Below are 20,582 nucleotides of genomic sequence, written 5' to 3'. Positions count from 1 at the left end.
AAAAAAATGCAAAGTACATTAGTAGTAGAGACTGAAGTACATATGAATTGAATAATTATGTATATCCTAACATTTTTACTTTTATCATTTTTTAATGAGATTTTTTCTCTTAATAAAAGATTTGGATAAAAAGTCACATAGTTTAAATAATATATTGTGATCTTCATTTGCCATAATCCATAAAAATTTTTGATTGTTGGACAGAGTGTTGAAATTTTTATAATTGTCACTTAAAAAGTTAAATAAAACTTTCCTTTCTTCATTATATAAAGAACAATTTGTAAGGAAATGGATTTCATCTTCAATACAATTTGAATTACAAAGAGTACATGTCCGTTGACTTCTTTCTAGAGGGATCTTTTTCCCATTAATATCTTTTGTATATTCATATCTACCACGTTCAATTCTTAATTCATGTGCACTTATTCTGAATTTACACAGTATTTTCCTCTGTTCAAAAGACTTTAAAGATAATAAATATTTCTCAATGGCAAAAGTATTCTTCAACAAAAAATATTTATCAAGTTTACCATGTTTTTGACCCTCATCGTGTATTTTAAGCCAATATTGGTAAAAATGCTTTTTGATAAGTTTTTTCAGTAGTCCTTTAAATGTGGTCATATTTAACTGTTTACATATGGGTAAATTAAGGTCTAGTTTGTTACATAAAAATTTGACAGTGTCATACCAGTTATTGATGTCAGACTGACTAAGATTTTTGCACTCTTTATTTTGCACTCTATAACATATTGCTCAATTAAACACGCTTCAATACATGTTTACCTGTAGTGTTTTTCATGTGGTCTCCTCCTATCTTTCACAATACTACCATTTTCGGTCCATTTGAAATTTTTATCATTTTTAACAGGAAAATATCGCCGTGAAGTCATTTTTCTCTTGTCTTTCTCTTCCCGCTGTTTTTCTTTCGGAGCCCCTCCCGCTTTGCATTGAATAGACAAATCGATCAATATTATATTCGTACAAGATAAATAAAATAAATACAAAACTTAGTTTGATGTAATTTTTTGCATAATATTTTCACTTTTATCAACATTTTATCATGTATTTTATTTACTTAACATAACATTCAAGTTCAAATACTTGAAATTTACAGAACATGTACCCCCCCCCCCATTTAGGAACTCCTCGATTTTTTCCCTGGAGGATAGAAAAGAAAATGGCGAACAGAACTGTGAAAGACGCTCATTCAGTAAAGGGGACAAATCCACAGTATTTGGTCGAAAAAATAATAAGAACTCGCATTTACGAGTGTAGATATTGGAAGGAAGAATGTTTTGCTTTAACAGGTATTGATTCTTTTGTCTATAAATTACTATTGTAGAAAATTGGAAGAGATAATTCGGGACTGTTAAAAAAAAAACAAGCTTTAATTTTCTGAAAATTTGATGGGCTAGTTTATATTTTGTTCCCAAAGCACATGTCTTTAGTTGTTTTAGAGATTATCTGTGTAATATAGAATAGAATAGAATATATTTTATTACCAAATCACGGCCCATTGGGCATAAACATATAACATATATTACATATAAACATAATAAAGTAATAAACAGAATACAACATATGATGATGAATAACAATTCTTCTGTTAAGATATTTAAATCATAAAATTATAGATTAAATAAAGTCTAGTTTTGTATTTATATAAATTTTGAAGAAACCACTACCAGATTCACTTCATAATTTTAATTATTGAAAAAAAAATTCAGCGGAGTTGCTTGTTGACAAGGCAATGGAATTGAAGTACATTGGAGGGGTATATGGAGGAAATGTCAAACCATCACCATTCCTCTGTTTAGTCCTGAAAATGTTGCAAATTCAACCAGAAAAAGACATAGTCGTGGAATTTATTAGGAATGAAAATTTCAAGTAAGACACATAGATTATATGTTTGTTTCTATTTCTTTGAGATAAATTTTAATATGGTGTTATTACAATATAATGAATGATGTTTATTCCTGACAATGGTTTTCTGAATGTTGTAGGTATGTCAGGGCACTTGGAGCTTTCTACATGAGACTGACAGGAACAACATTAGATTGTTTCAAATACCTGGAACCACTCTACTATGATTACAGAAAGCTGAAGATGCAAAACAGAGATGGAGGTATCATACTGAAATACCTTGGTTATCCCTGACAGTGTTGCCAGAGAAATATGTCAAATTAATAACCAGTACAGTGTTCAGCTACAATTTTCATAGAGCACATTGACTGCCCTTTTCCCCAGGGGCTTCCTATTCACATTTACTATTTCATTGATCACATGTGTTATACAACTGGTATAATGAACCAGTTTGATGACACATGTTGTTTACAAAACTCTAAACATACCCAAAACTAACTGGGAACACACATGCACACTGAAAACTGATATTTATGATACTTAGATATGCTTTAAACACAAATTGTAGAGCAATCACTGGCAAAAACAGAGATTCCTTTCACCCATAAATATATCTTTAAAATCTGAGATTTTAGAAACTTTTGTCAATTTTTTTTAAAATTTACAAGGAACTTTTTCTTAACTTTTTATCAATGTCTAATAATTACTTTACAAATAAGATAAGAAATATTCAAATAAATGCCATGAAAAAAAATTCTATGAGCAAACAATTTTCTTATCAAACTGATATTGTTTGGTAAGATGAATTAGACAGATTTTCAACCAATTCTGCAATTCCAATTTGGTATGGGAGAAGGAAGTTTAAATTTCATTACAGTTGACTACAAGGGAACTTAGTCAATCATATTATATCAGTCTTTCAGAGGATAGACAGGTTTTTATGCCCCTGTAAAAGTAGATTTGGGGGCATCTAGTTTTTGGTCTTTCCCTCAATTTGTCTGCAATTGCCAGACTATGCATCGTATCACTGAAGACTTGAAAATGTCCTTCTTATGTAAGATTTCAGAGGAAATACATGTATATCACTTAGGGAATCAGATTGTAGATTAGAGAATTTCTTCAATTGATAAGGAAACCTGCAGTTGAAATAATATTTTGTCATTTCAGGATTTTATTTGATCCACATGGATGAGTTTATTGACACTTTATTGAGAGAGGAGCGTGTTTGTGACATCATCCTTCCCAGAATCCAAGTAAGAAACCAAGTATTTAATGGAGTTATGCTTGTTTGCTACTCCATAATAAGTTTTTATTAAGTGATAGAATATTTCTACAATTTTAATATTTGAGAATTTTTTGTTCACTTCCTAATGAAACAATTTTACATGTCCTCAAATTCAAAAGTTGTGTTAAGCCCTTGTATAAGAAAACAGGAATAGATTAATAAGCATGGTAAGGTCAGAGATAAGGTTTATTAATAATTATGTTCCCTGCTAATATTTCTGAAAAGGTGGGTTAATACAATTGTTTTAATCAGATAAAAAATACTTACATCCTTATGATGCATTAAGATATGATTAAGGTAATACCAGATTCAGCTGTTGTTAAACTAAGGTCAAGCTTATGTTATGCCCCACTGTAGGGATCCCAGTTATCTGACCTACATTTTCAGGATGATTGACCAGGTTAAAGTTTTTGGGGCAGGTCCATTTCCAAGTAACTTGTAACAAGTCTTACTTGAACCAAACTTGTATGGATATTGATCCATTCCACTATTAACTAGAAAAGAATTTTCTTACTTATAGATATTTTCAAGGTCAACTAGGTAGTAAGTGTCGATTTTATACCAGATATTACAATTCCATGTTTTTAACTCTATAGAAAACATTAAGTAGCTTCATGCATAGTTCAGCTAAGAAAATGCATACTGATCTGTATGCATCACTCAAAATAGATATAGCACTAATTAAAGCCTACTGAAACATGTATAACAGGTTTTGTTCATACCATTGATTGCTGAGCTCTCTTTGTTACAGAAGCGCCATGTTTTGGAGGAGAACAATGAGCTGGAGAGTCGAGTCAGTGCCCTCGATGAGGACCTCGAGGACATGGACACAGACGAGGAGGCCATGGTACAATAATCTTACTGTCTCTTAAATAATACCAATTACATAAGATACTCATATGTGTTTTTACAGATACAAGTTACTGTTCAACCTTAAATCTTACCCACTGTAACTGAGTTACTAAACAGAATGCTCTGCAGTATATTTTGAACTACACAAATATAGTACCGAAAGTTTTCTAAAATTGAATGATTTTATCTCAGATCTACAAAACCAGCAAAAGATTTCATATCTGTCAAAATGAATTAGTAAGTTATAAATGGATTCCTTGGTGAAGACTTAGTAGATGAGGTAGTGTTTTTTTATGTCCCAGGAAAGAAGCCCCTCACCTGTTGACAGAAGACATGGAGATAGAGGGTCACCTCCTAGGCACCGCCGCTCACCTTCACCCAGAAACAGGTACCAGGGTATTTTCTTATGTAGTTATTTATAGGAAAAGTGTTATTGGCACAAGTTCCTTGTTGTTCCTTATCTTAACTTAAAAATTTTAATCATCCATTTATAGGGATAGGGACAGGAGGAAGAGGTCAAGGTCAAGAGACCGGGAAAAGAGGAAGAGGTCAAGGTCACCAACAGGTAAGGTTTTCTTCTATTCTTATTTTTTGACAGATGTACATAACCATTACCTTGCAAGATGTTATGACTCATTACTGATACTTTTTTCTTGAATTTCATGTGAGCATTAATAATGCTACATTTTTAAGATTTGCCATTCCCACCCATTATTGATACATACACTGTCTTTCTTTGAGTTACATCATAAATTGCTGCATTGCAGGTTCAGCCATAGATAGTTTTTAGCCAAAATGTATCCAAGTACTAGTAACATTTACTATTTTGTTGGGGTAACAAGTTTGTTATTTTGTAAGGATAATGAGTTTGTAGCGGAAATGACAATATAAAAATATAGTGGTAATGTAATGCATACCCATTATAAGCATTTTACATGCTAAAATTTAGTACTTGTGTAAATATTAAAGATAAAATTTTAGTATTTTATTTATTTTGTTTTTCAGATAAAAGACACAGAGATGAAGAGTAAGTTGTTTTGTTCAAATTTAAAATGCTGGTCTGCAAAGGCACAAATTTTTCCCCCTTTATGATATTTTCTTATGCAGTGCCAATTTGATACACTGTGCACTGAGTAACAAATTCTTAAGGAGTAATCATCTTTAGAATCTAAACTTTATTAGTAAAGTCAAGAATAATTAAAAATTAATTCACACCCCTGCAAAGTCTGTTTTGAAGTTGAACTGTGCCAAGGTGATGTTATCATTCACTTAAAGATGGACCTCATTTATTAATACATCAGTTACCAAATTCTTTATAATAAGCAAGTGCTGTAATGGTTGAACTGGGGATATTGGCCTGGATAAATCAGTGGTTAATGTACCTTACCAGTGATGTAGGGTCAAGGGTTTGATTCCAGATCCAGCAATACATTTTCTCTCCCATCATAATACTTAAAAGAAATATCAACAAACTTTTAGCTCACCTGAGCCGAAGGCTCAAGTGAGCTTTTCTGATCAAAATTTGTCTGTCGTTGTCATAAACTTTTCACATTTTCATCTTCTTCTCAAGATCCGCTGGGCCAATTTCAACCAAACTTGCCACAATGTATCCTTGGGTGAAGGGGATTCAAGTTTGTTTAAATGAAGGGCCTTGCCCTTTTCCAAGGGGAGATAATTATGAATTAGAGAAAAATTAATGGCATGTTTTAAAAATCTTCTTCTCAAGAACCACTTGGCCAGGAAAGATGAAACTCATATGGATTCATCCTCAGGTAGTGTAGATTCAAGTTTGTTCAAATCATGACCCCCCGGGGGTAGGGTGGGGCCAAAATGGCCAATCAAAGTTTTACATAGGAATATATAGGAAAAATCTTTAAAAATCTTCTTTTCCTGAACCACTGGGCCAGGAAAGATGAAACTCATATGGAATCATCCTCAGGTAGTGTAGATTCAAATTTGTTCAAATCATGACCCACGGGGGTAGGGTGTGGCCAAAATGGCTGATCAAAATTTAACATAGGAATATATAGGGCAACCTTTTAAAATCTTCTTTTCAAGTATTTCAAAGCCATGATTAGTAATATTTATATGGAATCATCCTCAGGTAGTGTAGATTCTAGTTTGTTTAAATTATGATCCCATGGGGGGTTAAAATTCAAGCCCCCCCCCCCCCAACCTCAGTAAACTTTCAGTTCTGATCTGATATGTGCTTTTTCCTAGCCGATGTGCTCAGGTGAGCGCTGTGGCCCCTGGGCCTCTTGTTAGTTACATGATTGTGAACCACAGGTATTTTACATTAATATTTGTCTTATATTTTAGGCAGCTTAAAAAAAATCAGATTGAGCTATGATGTATCACAGATCATATCCTTACCCCAGTTCAACAATTTCTGTAATTAGGGCCCATGCTGACTAGTCTGGTTTTATTTAACTTTTACTACCAAGAATGAAACTTAAAGATGCTATATGAAAATAAGAAATATCTTTCATTATATATTTTTAGTCGGAAGAAAAGCAAGAAGCATCGTCATGAGCACAAGAGCCGAGACAAAGATCGGGACCGAGAGAAACGTCACCATCGCAGTAGTCGTCATCACAAGGATGACAAGGATAGGGACAGAGACAAAGATAAGGGCGGGTCCAGGTCTGAATCAAAGGCAGAGCTTAGTATAGCAGAGACCAATGAACTCAGAGCATCCCTGGGACTACCACCCCTGAAATAACATGGAGTTTGTTGCTTTATGCCATGTTGTGTGAATTCAGAGAACTATGTTATAGGAAACAAAACTTTGTTTAATAGAAAGCAGATCACCTTTTCATTGTCATGGAACAATTTAATTTTAAATAACATGTCTGAAATATTGAACTTCATAGGTTTTAACTGAAATAAAACAAGCATCAAAATAATGGGAAACAATGTTTATCTTGTTGAATCATAAATATCAGTAACAAAAATGAAATGATTGCAAGAACTAGCGTTGTTGGATGCATTCGAAATATCAACAACCATATAATAACAACTTCTCACATGAATACTGAACCTTTTGGCTTATTATCTTGATACAGGTGCTCTACATTGATATGATAACACTTATATGCAATTGAAATTACACAAAGGTGAATGCCGGTAATTACGATAAATATTATGGTAGCAAGACCAAAACTGCTACTACAACTACACCAATATGTTATTTTCACAAAATTTTAATTTGTGTCCAAAGTTTGTTGTTGTTTTTTTAACAGAACAAACTCCTCCTTGTTCTGATGTAAGAAAGACCAAAGATGAAGGGAACTCCAATGGTTCACCTTCTTTTTCTTGTCACAAATTTTTTTTCTGTAGATTGGCACAAAATGCATGTGCTGATTGGGGGGGGGCTTTCCACTCAAAGTAATTTTGTCAGTTGCACTGAGGAAAGCTGATTTGTCAGTTACACTGAGACAGAGGGGAGGATCTAACAAGAAGCCGTGGTGTGTTAGGACACAGGACTGGGAGGAGGTTGATGCAGTTTTTTAAGTTCCTGTTTGAGGTTTTGTGCCATTCTCTCTAATCTCTTATTACCATGTTTCTTTACCCAGCCATCCACTTCCTGAAATGATATACAGAGAATTACTTTGTGACATGTACATAAACATTTTACATGTATTCCCAAGTCAAGGTATTTTTAACATAATCTTCATTATGTTTACCTCAAGAATCCTATGTTTTTTCCAGAAGAAATGATTTTTTATGACATCTGCAAATTCTGGTGGTGGATACTGAAGTTGGCTGATCATTGCATACTTGATATTATTGTAACACACATCTGCAGATAAAAATGTTTTATTTCAAAATATTGTAATTTTTAAAAAACTTAGAATCCTGCAGTGGTTTATAAAAAGTTGAACTGACAATGTTTTCTTTGACCTACCTTCGTTATAATCATCACTGTGCTTCCTCCCAGCATCAGTTCCAATCTCCTGCTCAAATCCAGGCTCATTGAAATACGGGTCAGGGACTAAATTTTGTGCAACAGTTTACGAGGAGTTGTGCAACAAACTGCACCTGTATGAAGATACAAAATAAGAAATGTCAAATAATTTTGCATATCAAAAATCCATGATGAACAGTATATTGTTTATTTATAGTAGATCTTGAAGTCTGGAAATGATTAATGTAAAATCACATATTTTCGAGGAGTCAAATTTTCATGGTTTGAGGAAAATATATTGGTTCATTTGGATTTGATTTCATGGTTGAAGAAATGTTTAGTAGTAGTACACATATATGTGAAAAATTGTATTTCGTGGTCAGGGACATAAACTGGATGGAGACAAGCACCTGTTAGATAAAAATTTTCAATATCAAAACAACAGCAAATAGAAAACTAAATTTGATTTCATTAGTAAGTTTTATGCTTTGATGGGAGCATTGAATTCAATACCTGTAACAGAGTGGAGGTCTTTTCATTCCACTGCTCCCCCTTCTGTCCCTCCCAGGTACCCAGTAAGGACAGACAAACTTTACCACACCTGTATGAAAGTACCGGTAAAAGTGGAAAAATGAAGATGAATAAGAACAATTTTCTGAGAAGGCAATTTTTAATATTAAATAAATTACAACAGTGTACATTGTTCAAAATGTTATTTCGTAAAGTTTGGGATTTATCTTAAGGTAGAATGCCACACCAACTTTTTATTTTATAGATCTTTGAGCCCTCCTTTTTAAACAATGGTTTCAGCATTGAAAGGCCAATATTAGCTCTTAATTATTTTATATGAATTTTTTTGTATTTTATCAAAGAAAATGAAAAAAATTATTTACATCCAAATTAGATGCTTCCTTGTAAAAATTTTGCTGTAAATGAATGGCACATGAATACCTAATAAAATATTAAAGAAAGTCTGGTTAGACTTTTTAATTTTTTTTATAAAAAATTATTTATGAAAATAAAACACATTATTTGTGAAAATTTTTTAAACCTATGGTTAAAAACACCATAAAACTAGTATATACTAAGGAAACATGTTTTAATTATTTTTAAAAGAAATTCTCTGAAACGAAATTGAGAAATTTTAGAAAAATTAATTTTTTTAATATTTGGACCTAACCTCTACCAAAATTGTGAATTTATCCCGAGGGTCAAAATTAACACAAAATCAATAAAATGCTAATTTATTGCCTCTTCATGTATTTACAATGAAGAAATCTTTGAATTGTCAAGTTCTGTAATGTTTTAACTCTTATTACACCTAATCAGACTAGTGTTCGTAGGAAAATGTTATTTATTTCCAATAATTGTACAATTATGGTCGGGATTGGTTTAATTTTGATCGGGATTGGCCAAAATTAAAAAAAATTAATTTCTCTAAAATTTGGCTATTTCGTTTCAATTTCTTTTATAAATATGATTAATGTACATGTTATGATTGTGGCTGGTTTTTAGCCTCTTTTAACCACAAATTAAAAAATTATTCACAAATTATGTGTTTTATTTTCATAAATATTTTTTTATATAAAAAAAATTAAAAATTCTTTGAAAACTTCTTCTTTGCATATTTTATTAAATTCATGTGATGCATTCATTTACAGCAAAATTTTTGCCAAAATTCTAATTTGGATGTAAATAATTTTTTTTGGGGCCCTATTTTATATAGTGAAAAAATACAAAAAATTCATATAAAATAATTCTCTGCTCCTAGGTTTAAAAAAAACAGGTTAACCGTCGAACGTTACGAGTATCAAATATTAAAACTGCTATTCGGTTACTCAGATAAAATAAATTCTACATTGTGAAGACATAGAATATGAATGTTTCATAATTTATAAATGTATACGAACCTCCACATTTCCCTAATTTTAGGTACCGTTAGACTTGATCTAGTGCATGGTTGTAGTGAATCAAATTGTTTTGATTAGTTTTCACAGTTTATATAATTGATAGCTTTGATTGCTTGGGGTATACATATTTTGAAGGCCTGTGTTATAATTACCTCATTTGATAATTTAACGAGATGCCACCTCAGACATAATAAGCTTGGAGTTGTGACAAAAGAACAGCTGATTCAAAATCTGTTAAATCACCTAAGCTTAAATTATTCGGAAACCAGCGATTTACTGGACACTCCACATATTAACTATTAATTATGGAGTATATAAATAATTATTCTCCTTGATTGCGACATATTTCGGGGGCTGAAAAAGAAAGTGTAAAATGGTGATTGACGATGATGTATTTATTTGTCTTTGTGTGTCGAAATCCCTATTAATTTTCTTTATTTTAAAATCGTAAATCTTTGACGATATCGTATATGTGTATTGTAAATATAATATCCCTATACAGTATATTTGTGCAGTACTATTACCGATAAGTATAAAATAAGATAAATAATAGATATTGATACTTTTACCAAAAATCATCCGAGTAACCGGGTACTCGATCGGAAGATGAAGCGAGTAACCGGTTACTAAAATTCGTCCGATTTGCCAACACTAATTAAGAGCTAATGTCGGCCTTTCACTGCTGAAACCATTGTTTAAAAAGGTTGACTCAGAGATCTATAAAATAAAAAGTTGGTGTGGCATTCCTCCTTAAGATAAAGTTATGGGACTGAATTACATGCAACTCCTATGTACAAATTAAGGTAATAGAAGTACCCCTGGTAATGAGAGAAAAATGATCAAAATGCATCAGAGTGAAAATAAAGCACATACGCATACAAGTTGGGATTGAATCGAACTTTGCCCCCTCCTGTGGTCTGTAGGTTGACGTGGGGTGGGATTTGAGGATACATGTGTGGGAAGTGAATGTCAAATATAAAACAACCTCCGGAATACGGTGTTCCTTCAGGTCTGAAATAGAAAAAGTGGGCTGTCTTTCATTGGAAAAATCAAAATATTAGAAGGAATTATGGAAGAGAAATACACCTCCAAAAAGCAAAAGAGTTAATACTGCTTATAACCTACCCTGTAATTAATGCTTTCATCAAAGTTAATTTGTCATCATCCTGAAAAGAGAGGGATCATATTCAGGGAAAATCATGAATGACATGTATTAAATGTCAAATATTTTTTTGTACTATTACATGTACATTATCAATAAATAGCCATTTTTTGTAATACTCACAGTTCTGACAAATATACTAGAAGATAATTCCAAGGGAAGAGAGGTGGAAAGAGAAGATAACTCTTGGGCAATCCGTAACACCTGAAAAATAGAAGCAAAGAACTTATGGGTAAGTATCACTTAATATTTGATAAACAAAACTTTATTACTGGTAAGTTGATATTCATGTGTGATTATGCATTGTATACATGTATTTGAAATTTGTTTCTTTTTTTTCAAAACTTCTGCCAAGTGCTCTTTGTGGATTAACTGATCATGAGATCAAAATACATGTAATTTGATTTTCTAACCTGTTTCTGTAAGACATTTTGTGTGTGCTTGAAATCTGATGCATAGTTGTGACAGCCTGTACCCTCCACTGGAAAAGAGAATGAGATTTTTAGAAATTAAACATGATCTACCAAGTACTTAGAATAACAAGATGTATTTGTAAAACACTCATAGGCATCAGAACCAGGGGGGCTAAGGGGGGTGGGGCTCAGCCCCCCCCCCCACTTTTTTGCAAAGATAGACTTAGAATAGGCATTGAACATTTAGGCGTAGGTTTAGCCCCCCTCCCCACTTTCCTCAGACACATTGCAGTGCAAGTAAAAAATGTGGAAAGTGGTAGTTATTGGAAAAAAAAGTAGGTACTAAAAGAAGAGAGGTGGAACCTACTACACCACCCCCCCCCCCCCCCCTTCCCCACCCCCTGATATATGGTTATCGCGTTTGAACATATTTTTCTTGTAGGTCTTAAAAAAATTCTCTTACACTTAGCCCCCCCCCCCCGAAACTTTTAATATGCTTCTGACACCAATGACACTGATGCCTCTGTATGACACCTCATGGCAAAGGTTCAAGTTTTACAAATGCAAGTCAACTTCCAAGATGGAGGCCAAGAGGACGAAAAGTATTTGTACCCAAAGAAAGGTCTTGTCACAAGAAATATACAAATGAAGCCATAGCTTCAACCAATTAAAGTCATGAGCAAGTTTTTGCAGATGGACAGGGCAAAAAAATAGCCTCCACATCTTGAATTATTGGGCCAAAAATTATCAGAGAGAAAATTTTACTTACAAGAAAATGATGCTGTTGCCAACTGTAAAGGCTGCAATGCTCGTTTATATTGTACTTCAGTGACTTGTGCCTGCTACAATGTATATTAATCAACATTTAGAGTTTGCATGAATAATACAGAATAATCAATTAAATGAAAATGATCAAGAATACATGTACTTCTATACAATGCTATTGAGCATGAAAAATGAAACATTTTAAATATAAACACAATAAGAAATTTCAGCCTTTCCCCCTTCAGTTCTAGATAGTACTTTTACAGTAAACATAATATTGTATTCCTTGTTAATTGCACAAATCAGGAGCAGTCAAGTCTCTTTACTTGTTCAGTTGTCAAGGCACCTCTTAAATAATTGTGTTTTCCTCAGTCAAGACTTTTTTATTTCAGGGAGTTTTCCCCTATTCAACCTTTTCTTGTTTAGGAAATATTTTACCTGTTCAGTTGAAACCTCCTCTTGTTTAGGGGAATTTTTGTCACTCTCTAGTGATGATTGACTAGATGTCGTGGAGCTGTTAGATAATAATCCATCCAGTTCCAGCATACCTGTACAACAGATTGTCAACATTAAGTGTAAAGTTACACCTATAACAAGTCCATTTCTTTGTTCATAGAATATAAGCTGATTTAAATTCAATTGCAAGAAAATAGCTACTTACCTTTTACCAGATTAAAGAGAACTGCAAATTCTCTGTAAAAAAAAACAGAAAAAAAATAATTAAATACAGTTAAAAAGAAAAATAAACATGATTTTCTTGATGATCATATTCACAAATTGGTTAATCTCTGCATAATAACACATTTTAACATTACTAATGATACCTAGCCAATTTTTCTTCAGCCATTTCTGACTCTGAAGATGGAGGGGAACTGAGCGTGCTCGGTGAACTTCGACATCTGGTGAAACATTTGGGAAACAAATTGAAAGAGCTTGTGGTAGTCTCGTTCTCTGGGGGTTTGGGAGGCTGTGCCTTGGGTACGCTTCCGTTCCCGGCTTTGTTCAGGTGTCGCAGCATGATGGAGGCGCGCTGCTCGAGCTGAGATAACAGCTGGTATACAGACATCTCCTGATTGGGTAATGCACACAACAAAGGCAGAAACTGTCTCTGACGGGCTGTAATGTTAAGATAACTAAATGTGTTTAAAATTCAATAGTTATCACTGTTTGTAATTTACAGTTTAAATAAAACTTTTTTTTTGTTAAAAGTGAATGAAAACGATACACTTTAAATTGAGTGTATAGTAAAACTTATCTTATTCAGATGTTAAACCTCCTGAAATCTTTTTTATACCATGATGAAAATATTAGTTCTTTCAGGAAATTTATTTGCTTTAAATGTCTACTCCAGATGTTGTCAACTAAATCTGCAGACAAAATTCTCTAGAACCTGTGTTGTTTGGATTGGACAAGTTTCATTTCATTGTATTACGGTACTAAACTTACCTAATTCTTTAACGATATCAACTATAACTTTATACACCTGAAAAAATACAAATGTAAATTTAAGTGTGTAAATGTGTTGCATCATTATCTTATTTCTTTACTTTATTATCTTTCAACATGCAACATGCAAACAAACCTCTGAATGCCTGCAAATCTCCAAGAATGAATCTGCCATTAGATATTGCTGTAAAAGGAGAGAACACTATAAATACCCCCTTCAAATTGTTTTAAACTTAATTCACTGTCAAATGTACATACACATTCTAATCAGTATTGATAACATAATTCAATTTATACCTCAATGAATGGTATAAGGGCGGATCCTTCTAAGACAGTGTACATATCATAAACTGGATCCACTCCTTGTCCTGTGTCTTGGATCCCTGGGTCTTTCAAACTGTCTCGGGGGCGAGGCTTCAGCTGTGGTGCATGCTGGGAGTACAACAATTTTAACTCTTCCAGGATTTGGTGAAGTACACTCTCAATCTAAAGACAAAATACATGTTGATATACAGTGTAACTATAGAAAGTCTGAATATTAGGCAAAAAAATGTTCATGATCACAATCAGCTGTAAAAATACAATAATTAAACCAGCATATGAAGTCTTTATCTCGTAAAGTTCTCAGTTTATAGGAAGGATAATCATACAAAAAAATTCAAGTTAGATCACAACTGAATAAGCTTTTAAAAGTACAAGAATTGAAATGTCTACTGGAGTTCAAAAGGGGAAGATAAGAATTTACACACAAAAGCATACCTTATTGTCCTTTTCCTTCTGAGCAGCAAGATATGCATTTATATCCCACTCTGAAAAATAACACAAATCTTTCTGACATGTAAAATTACTTTACATGAACAAAAAAAAAAATTCCATAGATCATGACTTTTATTAAATCAGAAATAAAATGTTACTTTAAAATATGGTTTAAACATCATGCTGAAAAATACTGTGAAAACACAAATTTTCGTGGGGGTTTAATTTTCGTTGTTTTCGTGGTATGAAGAAACCCACTATCATGTCCACCATGAAATGTAGAATGTTACATACATAACTACCCAACAATTCTTCATCCATGAATTCAAGTCCCTACGAACCAAGAGATTTTACTCAAACCACGAAAATTTGACCCCACGAAAATATGTGATTTTACAGTATAGTTGAATATATAGTAATACATGTATCATGTTTTCTTGACAAGGAAAGTTACATTACAGGTGAGCTTTTACCTGGTCTGTTGTGATGTCCATATCCTGTACCTCTAGCCCAGTACTCTCTACTGAATTCCTGTCTTGACTTACTCTGTCAGAAAACATAACATAGATAAAATATTGAACTTAACAGCACAGGTTGCAAGTAAATATAACACATGTTCAGCTTCAGTAAATTAAGCACGAGGTAAGTGTCAGTAAATGCAAATATATTTTTACTGAATATGTACATTTGAATAAAGCTCATACATGTATTAATTTAGTTAAAATTTGCAGGAATGAACTATTAGATTTGACTTTCTTAAATATGCTCATCTCACATATACAGAATGTAAAACCCTAAACTTAGAAGCCTTTACTAGACTTACTGGTGTAGGTAGAGACTTGATGGCTGCCATTTTGTCCACATCCATCTGGAATCTCAAATTCACTCGAGGAACCACTTCACTGACCTAAAGCATATCAATTCCTTCTATGTCTAAATTTCATGTCCTTGAATTAATTCACATGTATAAAACCCCTAATGATGTATGATAGAAACAATATCTCATGATACAATACAAACTTTTGTAATTTTTAGCATCTTATCCTCATAAAGCAGTAGTCAGTTTGATCCCCCCCCAAATTCCCTACATACCAAAGCTAGAGTAAGCAGGTGATGCTCCATCTCTAGGTATGCTCCATGAGGATATTTCTGTACATCATTTCTCTCACTTTCTACCTCCAGCCTACATAGTACAAAATATAAAGTAATAATGAAGCAAGGTTAGAAATATGACTAAAATCTAGAGTGTAAAGGATGTATAGAGTCCAGTGTTCCAAACACCAATTGAAAGTTATAAAACAGATCCTGAAGATGGATACCATAATTCGTTATTCACATGTATTTATGGTGATTCTGACTGGAATGATTACCTTATCATAGAGTCATATTTTGTCTCTAATGTGCACCTGGTAATATGAAATACACTTTTACAATAGAAAATTTCATTCTACTTCGGGTAAGGGTACCATTGTATCTGATTTATTGTATGTCTAGCAATGCTTATAAAAATACATGTATGTAAAAATCATCAGATAGAGTAATGATAAAGATACTATCAAATGTTTTGTAAGCATGCTATACCTTGCCCACTGTTGTAAGAAAGACTTGATCTCCAATATAACGCTCTGCATGTCTTTAGTTGGGGACCAGTAGGACAGTTTTAACAGCTCCATATTGGTCACTCTTTGCATCATAAAGCCCTAAAAACATCACCATTATCACTTAATGTTCCTATGTTTAACACGACAAGACATAATCAATGCCTTTATACCCATCATAAATCTAGTTTAGCTAAATTAAAAATAAAAGTACTTCTAGTTACTTTTTCTCCTTCAGAGTTCACATTTGTGTCCTAGCTGAGTTCTCTTTTTTTTCATTTTAGTTTAAAAGAATTGTTTTTCTTGACATGAATGTATCAATAAGTACAACTTGTATCAAGAAATACTAGAACTTACTGATAGAAAAAACTCAAAAACAAAACAAAGTAGCATAGAAAAGAGTCAAGGTCATTGTAAGTTGACTTGTAGAATGACTCACCTGTAGTCTTGGTCTCATAACTTTTACAAGTGGTGGATAAAATGGATAAAGATCAATCTGGAACATCTGTAAAAAGTAACGGACAGTGTGTCCATATCATTGTTCATCCACAGTACATGTACCGGTATATAAACTAGTATTAACCAAAACCAGCCTTTCTTCCAAAATTACAATCTTTCCTTAATGACCTCAAAATCTGTAAATCTATGCTGAATAGAATACCTAACTGAAGCTGGCTCTACACAGACAGTGTCATTTTAAACTGTTATATTCATTGTCACAAAAATCATTCATTTTACTGTCAAACACTCACTTGAAGATTGGGAGAATAATTTGATTAGACAACTTTGACAAACTGTATTTTATTAAATAGAGATCTAGCTAGATACACATACCGTTTTTATCTCAGCAATGCACGGTGTATGTACATGTATGTATACTTACCATTTCAAGTTCAATGTAGTTATAGCCAAAGTTCTTCTCAATAACACTCAAATCTTGACTCAGCTCACTAGTTAAAGGTAAAAGTATTTTATCAATTCATACTACACTGTAATTCCATCTAGATTTATATGACAACAATAGATAATTTATTCATACTGACCTTTCTGGGTCAAAGTTAAATATCTTGACCTGCCAGTGATATATGTTGTCATCTATAGGTTCAGCTGTGAATCCAATTTGCTACAATGGAAAATCATGACAGATTTAAATTCAAGCCTTAATATTATTTTGAGGAAATATGCATAAAAAAAGATAATGAATATAACAAAGATATTTTCTCTAACATAAAAAGAATTCATCCACCATTTCCTAATCATTCATTTAAATGCAAATAGTAAAAAAAAAACTTGCTCCATACAAGTCCCTGCAGACAGATATTATATTACTTTGATGACAATTTATACCACAGTTAATTTTTAAGTTTATAGGTGATCTTAATTTTCAATAAGGATGTTTAACCTTTTCATTTTCCATGATTCTGACAAGGTCATTAGTGAGAATTCCTGCCGCTCCAGAACTGGTAAACACAGGGGTGACGGAAGGGGTGGCCGCAACTGTAACAGGAAAGTATAGGAGTTGAATCAATAATAATTACTTTAAAAAATGATAAAGGGCAATAAACAGTTGTTACAAGTATATAAAGCTGAGCATGAAGTGGATTTTAAAAGAATTGGCTACTTGGTGAAATTTCCTTTTTTTTTAACTTCTTTACCTGCTCCAAGGGGGTGTGGATCACTTGTCATTTTTAAGGATTCCCTTAATTGGGCTTCCTTCTGTGCCCATCGTTTCTGTTTACAGATAAAAGTATATAATCATTTTCATCATGTCAACATATCATAATAAAGCTGAGAAACTTATGATTTAAAATATGTACATACCTTTTTGCGAGCAACTTTCAATTCCCATTCTGTTGTAAATGCATCATCATCAGCTAATATGATTGTCTGCAAAATACAAGAATTTTGAACTAACAAACCAATTGCACATTGTAGGTTTTGCTTAAATTGTTTACCATTTTGACAATGACTTTACATATCAGGATGTGAGTGAATTTTTAATTATCTCTTATCTGTTCACTACTAACTATTGAGATCATATGATATTTTTTTTCATTTTCAATTGACTTGTGACTTTGTATTTTTTTTTATCCCATGACTGAATGCAAATTCTTGCACTTACAACTAACTATTAAATGGCATGTAATTTTTATCATTTTGTCTTGGATTTTCTATATTTGGACATGGCTGAATCTGACCTACTACTTACTAATGACGTGACATATTTTTTTCTTCATTTTGACATGTAACATCAGTACGTGACTAAATCTGACCTCTTGTGTTCACTACTAACTAATGCAATGTAATTTTAATCAGTATGTCATGTGACTTTCCATATTTGGGTGTGACTGACCTCTTGCTCCTCCCCCTCATCCTCTTCCTCCTCCTCAAACATGAGCTCCATCTCCTCATCACTCAGCTCCTCCTACAGAATAACAATCCAAAGGCCTTATATTACAGAATTATAATCCAAAGGCCTTATATTACAAAATAACAATACAAAGGCCTTATATTCCTTATATTATTATAGAATAACAATCCAAAGGCATTATTACAGAATAACAATCCAAAGGCCTTATATTCCTTATATTATTACAGAATAAGAATCAAAAGGCATTATATTACAGAATAACCCAAAGGCCTTGTATTACTGAATAACAATCCAGAGGCCTTATATTACAGAATAAGAATCCAAAGGCCTTATATTACATAATAAGAATCCAAAGGCCCCATATTTACAAAATAACAATCCAAAGGCCTCATAGTACAGAATAACAATCCAAAGGCCTTATATTATTTTGCCAGTAGAAGTTATTCAGTTTTAAAAACCATAATGTTATATGTTCTTTAATAAAACAAATATTGTGGATCTCTGGTTTTAGAGAAAGATCACTTACAATATGTTTTAAATTATTTTCACATTTATATTATTTTAATGCATGAATAAACCTTAATCAATAGTTCACTCATCAATTAATACTATTATCATATTTTAGTTGTTGTGCATGTACTTGTTTGAAATGAAGTATCTGCAGTATGCCAATCTAACAAAACTGTCATAATTTGTTACCCTAAAATGAATAATTAATTGAACATAAACAACTTTTTAGGACATTTAAAGTACTTGCCTCCGAGGTTGAAGGACTTTTCTGGGATTTCTGGTGAGTGTATAAAGAAACAGCTCTGAAGAAGAAAAACACAATCATATCTTCAATGAATAAACACATGCCATTTTAAAGTAAATAGTAACCCTTCACTACATGATAGTGCATCAAAATAAAGCCCAATGCACAATTATAAGGCAACACAAAAAAAGAAATTTCTTTGCCCATTATTTAAATTCAAAATTAAGGAATGACAAACACAATATGTCCTGACCATATTCATTGTAAGGCATAAAAAATGTATCACTCTGTTAACAAAACATACTTGTTGAGAACATCTTCTAATGAAAGGGGCTGTGTGGCTTCTTTTAAAATCTGAAATAAAAGGAATTTTTATATACACTATGTTTGCACTTATTTGACTTTAATTAACAGATAGAATGCTTCCTATTCCTCCATCTACCCCACTGAAGTTCAAGGACCCTAATTATAAGAACAACATCACTTTTTCTTTTTTATACATGTAACACCTTTGAAGAAAGTATTGCCCTTCATTTGGGAAAAAAAAAATAATCTCCTTTACCAAAGGATAAGCTATGTCAAGTTTGGATGAAAATTTCCATTAATTCTGGAAAAGATGAAAATATGTAAAGTTTATGAGATCAATGACAACAACAACAAACAAATTTTGATCTGAGAAGCTTTAGGTTAGCTAATAATAAGAAACAGTAGACTCACTATATGTTGAAAACAGAACATCTTATATCCTACAGAAAAAATTACGATCTTACACTGAATGGAAGATCCATCTTAGTGTCAATAAAATATCCTATTGATTACATACTCAGCTATACAGAAATTTTCAAAATTATTTTAATGGTTATACCAATACCTCATTTAGACTTTTGCTCCATGTGCTTATAAGAGAATCAGCCTCAACATAAAAGGCTGTCTCACCATGTGGGTAATCTGAAACAAAAAAACATTTAGTTGATTTACTCATTCTGCATGAAAAGTCATTTAAACTGCATCAATGATTATTTCATACATGTATCAGGCAAAGAAAAATTTATCAAAATATCTCTTTAAATGTCACTTACTTGTTGGTACATGGAGTTTGAATTCATGTTCACTTGCAAGTAGCAGCACTAATACAACACAGCCATTTTGATCAGTGTTGTTCTAGAAAAGAAGAGTGGTTATACTGTAAACCAACTTTTATTCGCGATGACTTTATTTCATGATTTATCAGGGATAAACTAGTTTGCCACGATTAATTTTTGCAATCAATCCTTTTTGTATCTGTTGTTAATGACACATACACTTTAAGGACTGGTTCGCGGCGAGAAAAATTCGCGATGATGAGGCTCTCGCGAATTTCGTGAAAATCTCTCGCACACGAATAAAAGTTGATTTACAGTATGTCAGGAAAGGATGAAATGTCAAACAGTCAATTTTTTGTGAGTAGTAAATGAAAAGTTGACACATTTTCTTGTATTTTCAATCAAATCTGGATTTTAA

General features: G+C 32.6%; 2 protein-coding genes across 2 annotated transcripts in view; one reads left to right on the top strand and one right to left on the bottom strand.

Moving 5' to 3' along the window:
• The window catches only part of LOC134251344 (uncharacterized), a 41,876-nt gene that overhangs the window by 18,130 nt on the left and 3,164 nt on the right, over positions 1-20,582 (bottom strand). Inside the window, exons 2-33 of the mRNA XM_062733735.1 lie at positions 20,162-20,243; positions 19,954-20,030; positions 19,387-19,436; positions 19,086-19,140; positions 18,311-18,382; positions 17,779-17,844; positions 17,613-17,688; positions 17,360-17,454; positions 17,001-17,080; positions 16,841-16,907; positions 16,397-16,462; positions 15,941-16,059; positions 15,452-15,542; positions 15,183-15,266; positions 14,833-14,905; positions 14,363-14,412; positions 13,901-14,089; positions 13,740-13,787; positions 13,604-13,640; positions 12,982-13,273; positions 12,819-12,850; positions 12,596-12,705; positions 12,162-12,234; positions 11,393-11,460; positions 11,103-11,183; positions 10,943-10,983; positions 10,691-10,828; positions 8,421-8,508; positions 8,260-8,317; positions 7,908-7,994; positions 7,687-7,802; positions 7,480-7,586 (exon numbers count right to left, since the gene is read on the bottom strand). Of these exons, the coding sequence (XP_062589719.1) occupies positions 7,480-7,586; positions 7,687-7,802; positions 7,908-7,994; positions 8,260-8,317; positions 8,421-8,508; positions 10,691-10,828; positions 10,943-10,983; positions 11,103-11,183; positions 11,393-11,460; positions 12,162-12,234; positions 12,596-12,705; positions 12,819-12,850; positions 12,982-13,273; positions 13,604-13,640; positions 13,740-13,787; positions 13,901-14,089; positions 14,363-14,412; positions 14,833-14,905; positions 15,183-15,266; positions 15,452-15,542; positions 15,941-16,059; positions 16,397-16,462; positions 16,841-16,907; positions 17,001-17,080; positions 17,360-17,454; positions 17,613-17,688; positions 17,779-17,844; positions 18,311-18,382; positions 19,086-19,140; positions 19,387-19,436; positions 19,954-20,030; positions 20,162-20,243 (2,768 nt within the window). The remainder of the gene's footprint in view (positions 1-7,479; positions 7,587-7,686; positions 7,803-7,907; positions 7,995-8,259; positions 8,318-8,420; positions 8,509-10,690; positions 10,829-10,942; positions 10,984-11,102; positions 11,184-11,392; positions 11,461-12,161; positions 12,235-12,595; positions 12,706-12,818; positions 12,851-12,981; positions 13,274-13,603; positions 13,641-13,739; positions 13,788-13,900; positions 14,090-14,362; positions 14,413-14,832; positions 14,906-15,182; positions 15,267-15,451; positions 15,543-15,940; positions 16,060-16,396; positions 16,463-16,840; positions 16,908-17,000; positions 17,081-17,359; positions 17,455-17,612; positions 17,689-17,778; positions 17,845-18,310; positions 18,383-19,085; positions 19,141-19,386; positions 19,437-19,953; positions 20,031-20,161; positions 20,244-20,582) is intronic.
• Positions 1,159-6,906, top strand: LOC134251357 (pre-mRNA-splicing factor 38A-like). The gene is made up of 9 exons (XM_062733747.1): positions 1,159-1,307; positions 1,728-1,887; positions 2,004-2,125; positions 3,031-3,116; positions 3,900-3,995; positions 4,303-4,388; positions 4,495-4,565; positions 5,006-5,027; positions 6,503-6,906. Exons 1-9 carry the CDS (start codon positions 1,178-1,180, stop codon positions 6,720-6,722), a joined length of 993 nt encoding a protein of 330 aa, XP_062589731.1. The 5' UTR covers positions 1,159-1,177; the 3' UTR covers positions 6,723-6,906.

This window comes from Saccostrea cucullata, unplaced genomic scaffold (assembly GCF_032062105.1).
Source record: "Saccostrea cucullata isolate Sc308-1 unplaced genomic scaffold, CSIRO_AGI_Scuc_v1 ctg197, whole genome shotgun sequence".
Classification (NCBI taxonomy): Eukaryota; Metazoa; Mollusca; class Bivalvia; order Ostreida; family Ostreidae; genus Saccostrea; species Saccostrea cuccullata.
This window is presented reverse-complemented; position numbering and strand designations above follow the sequence as displayed.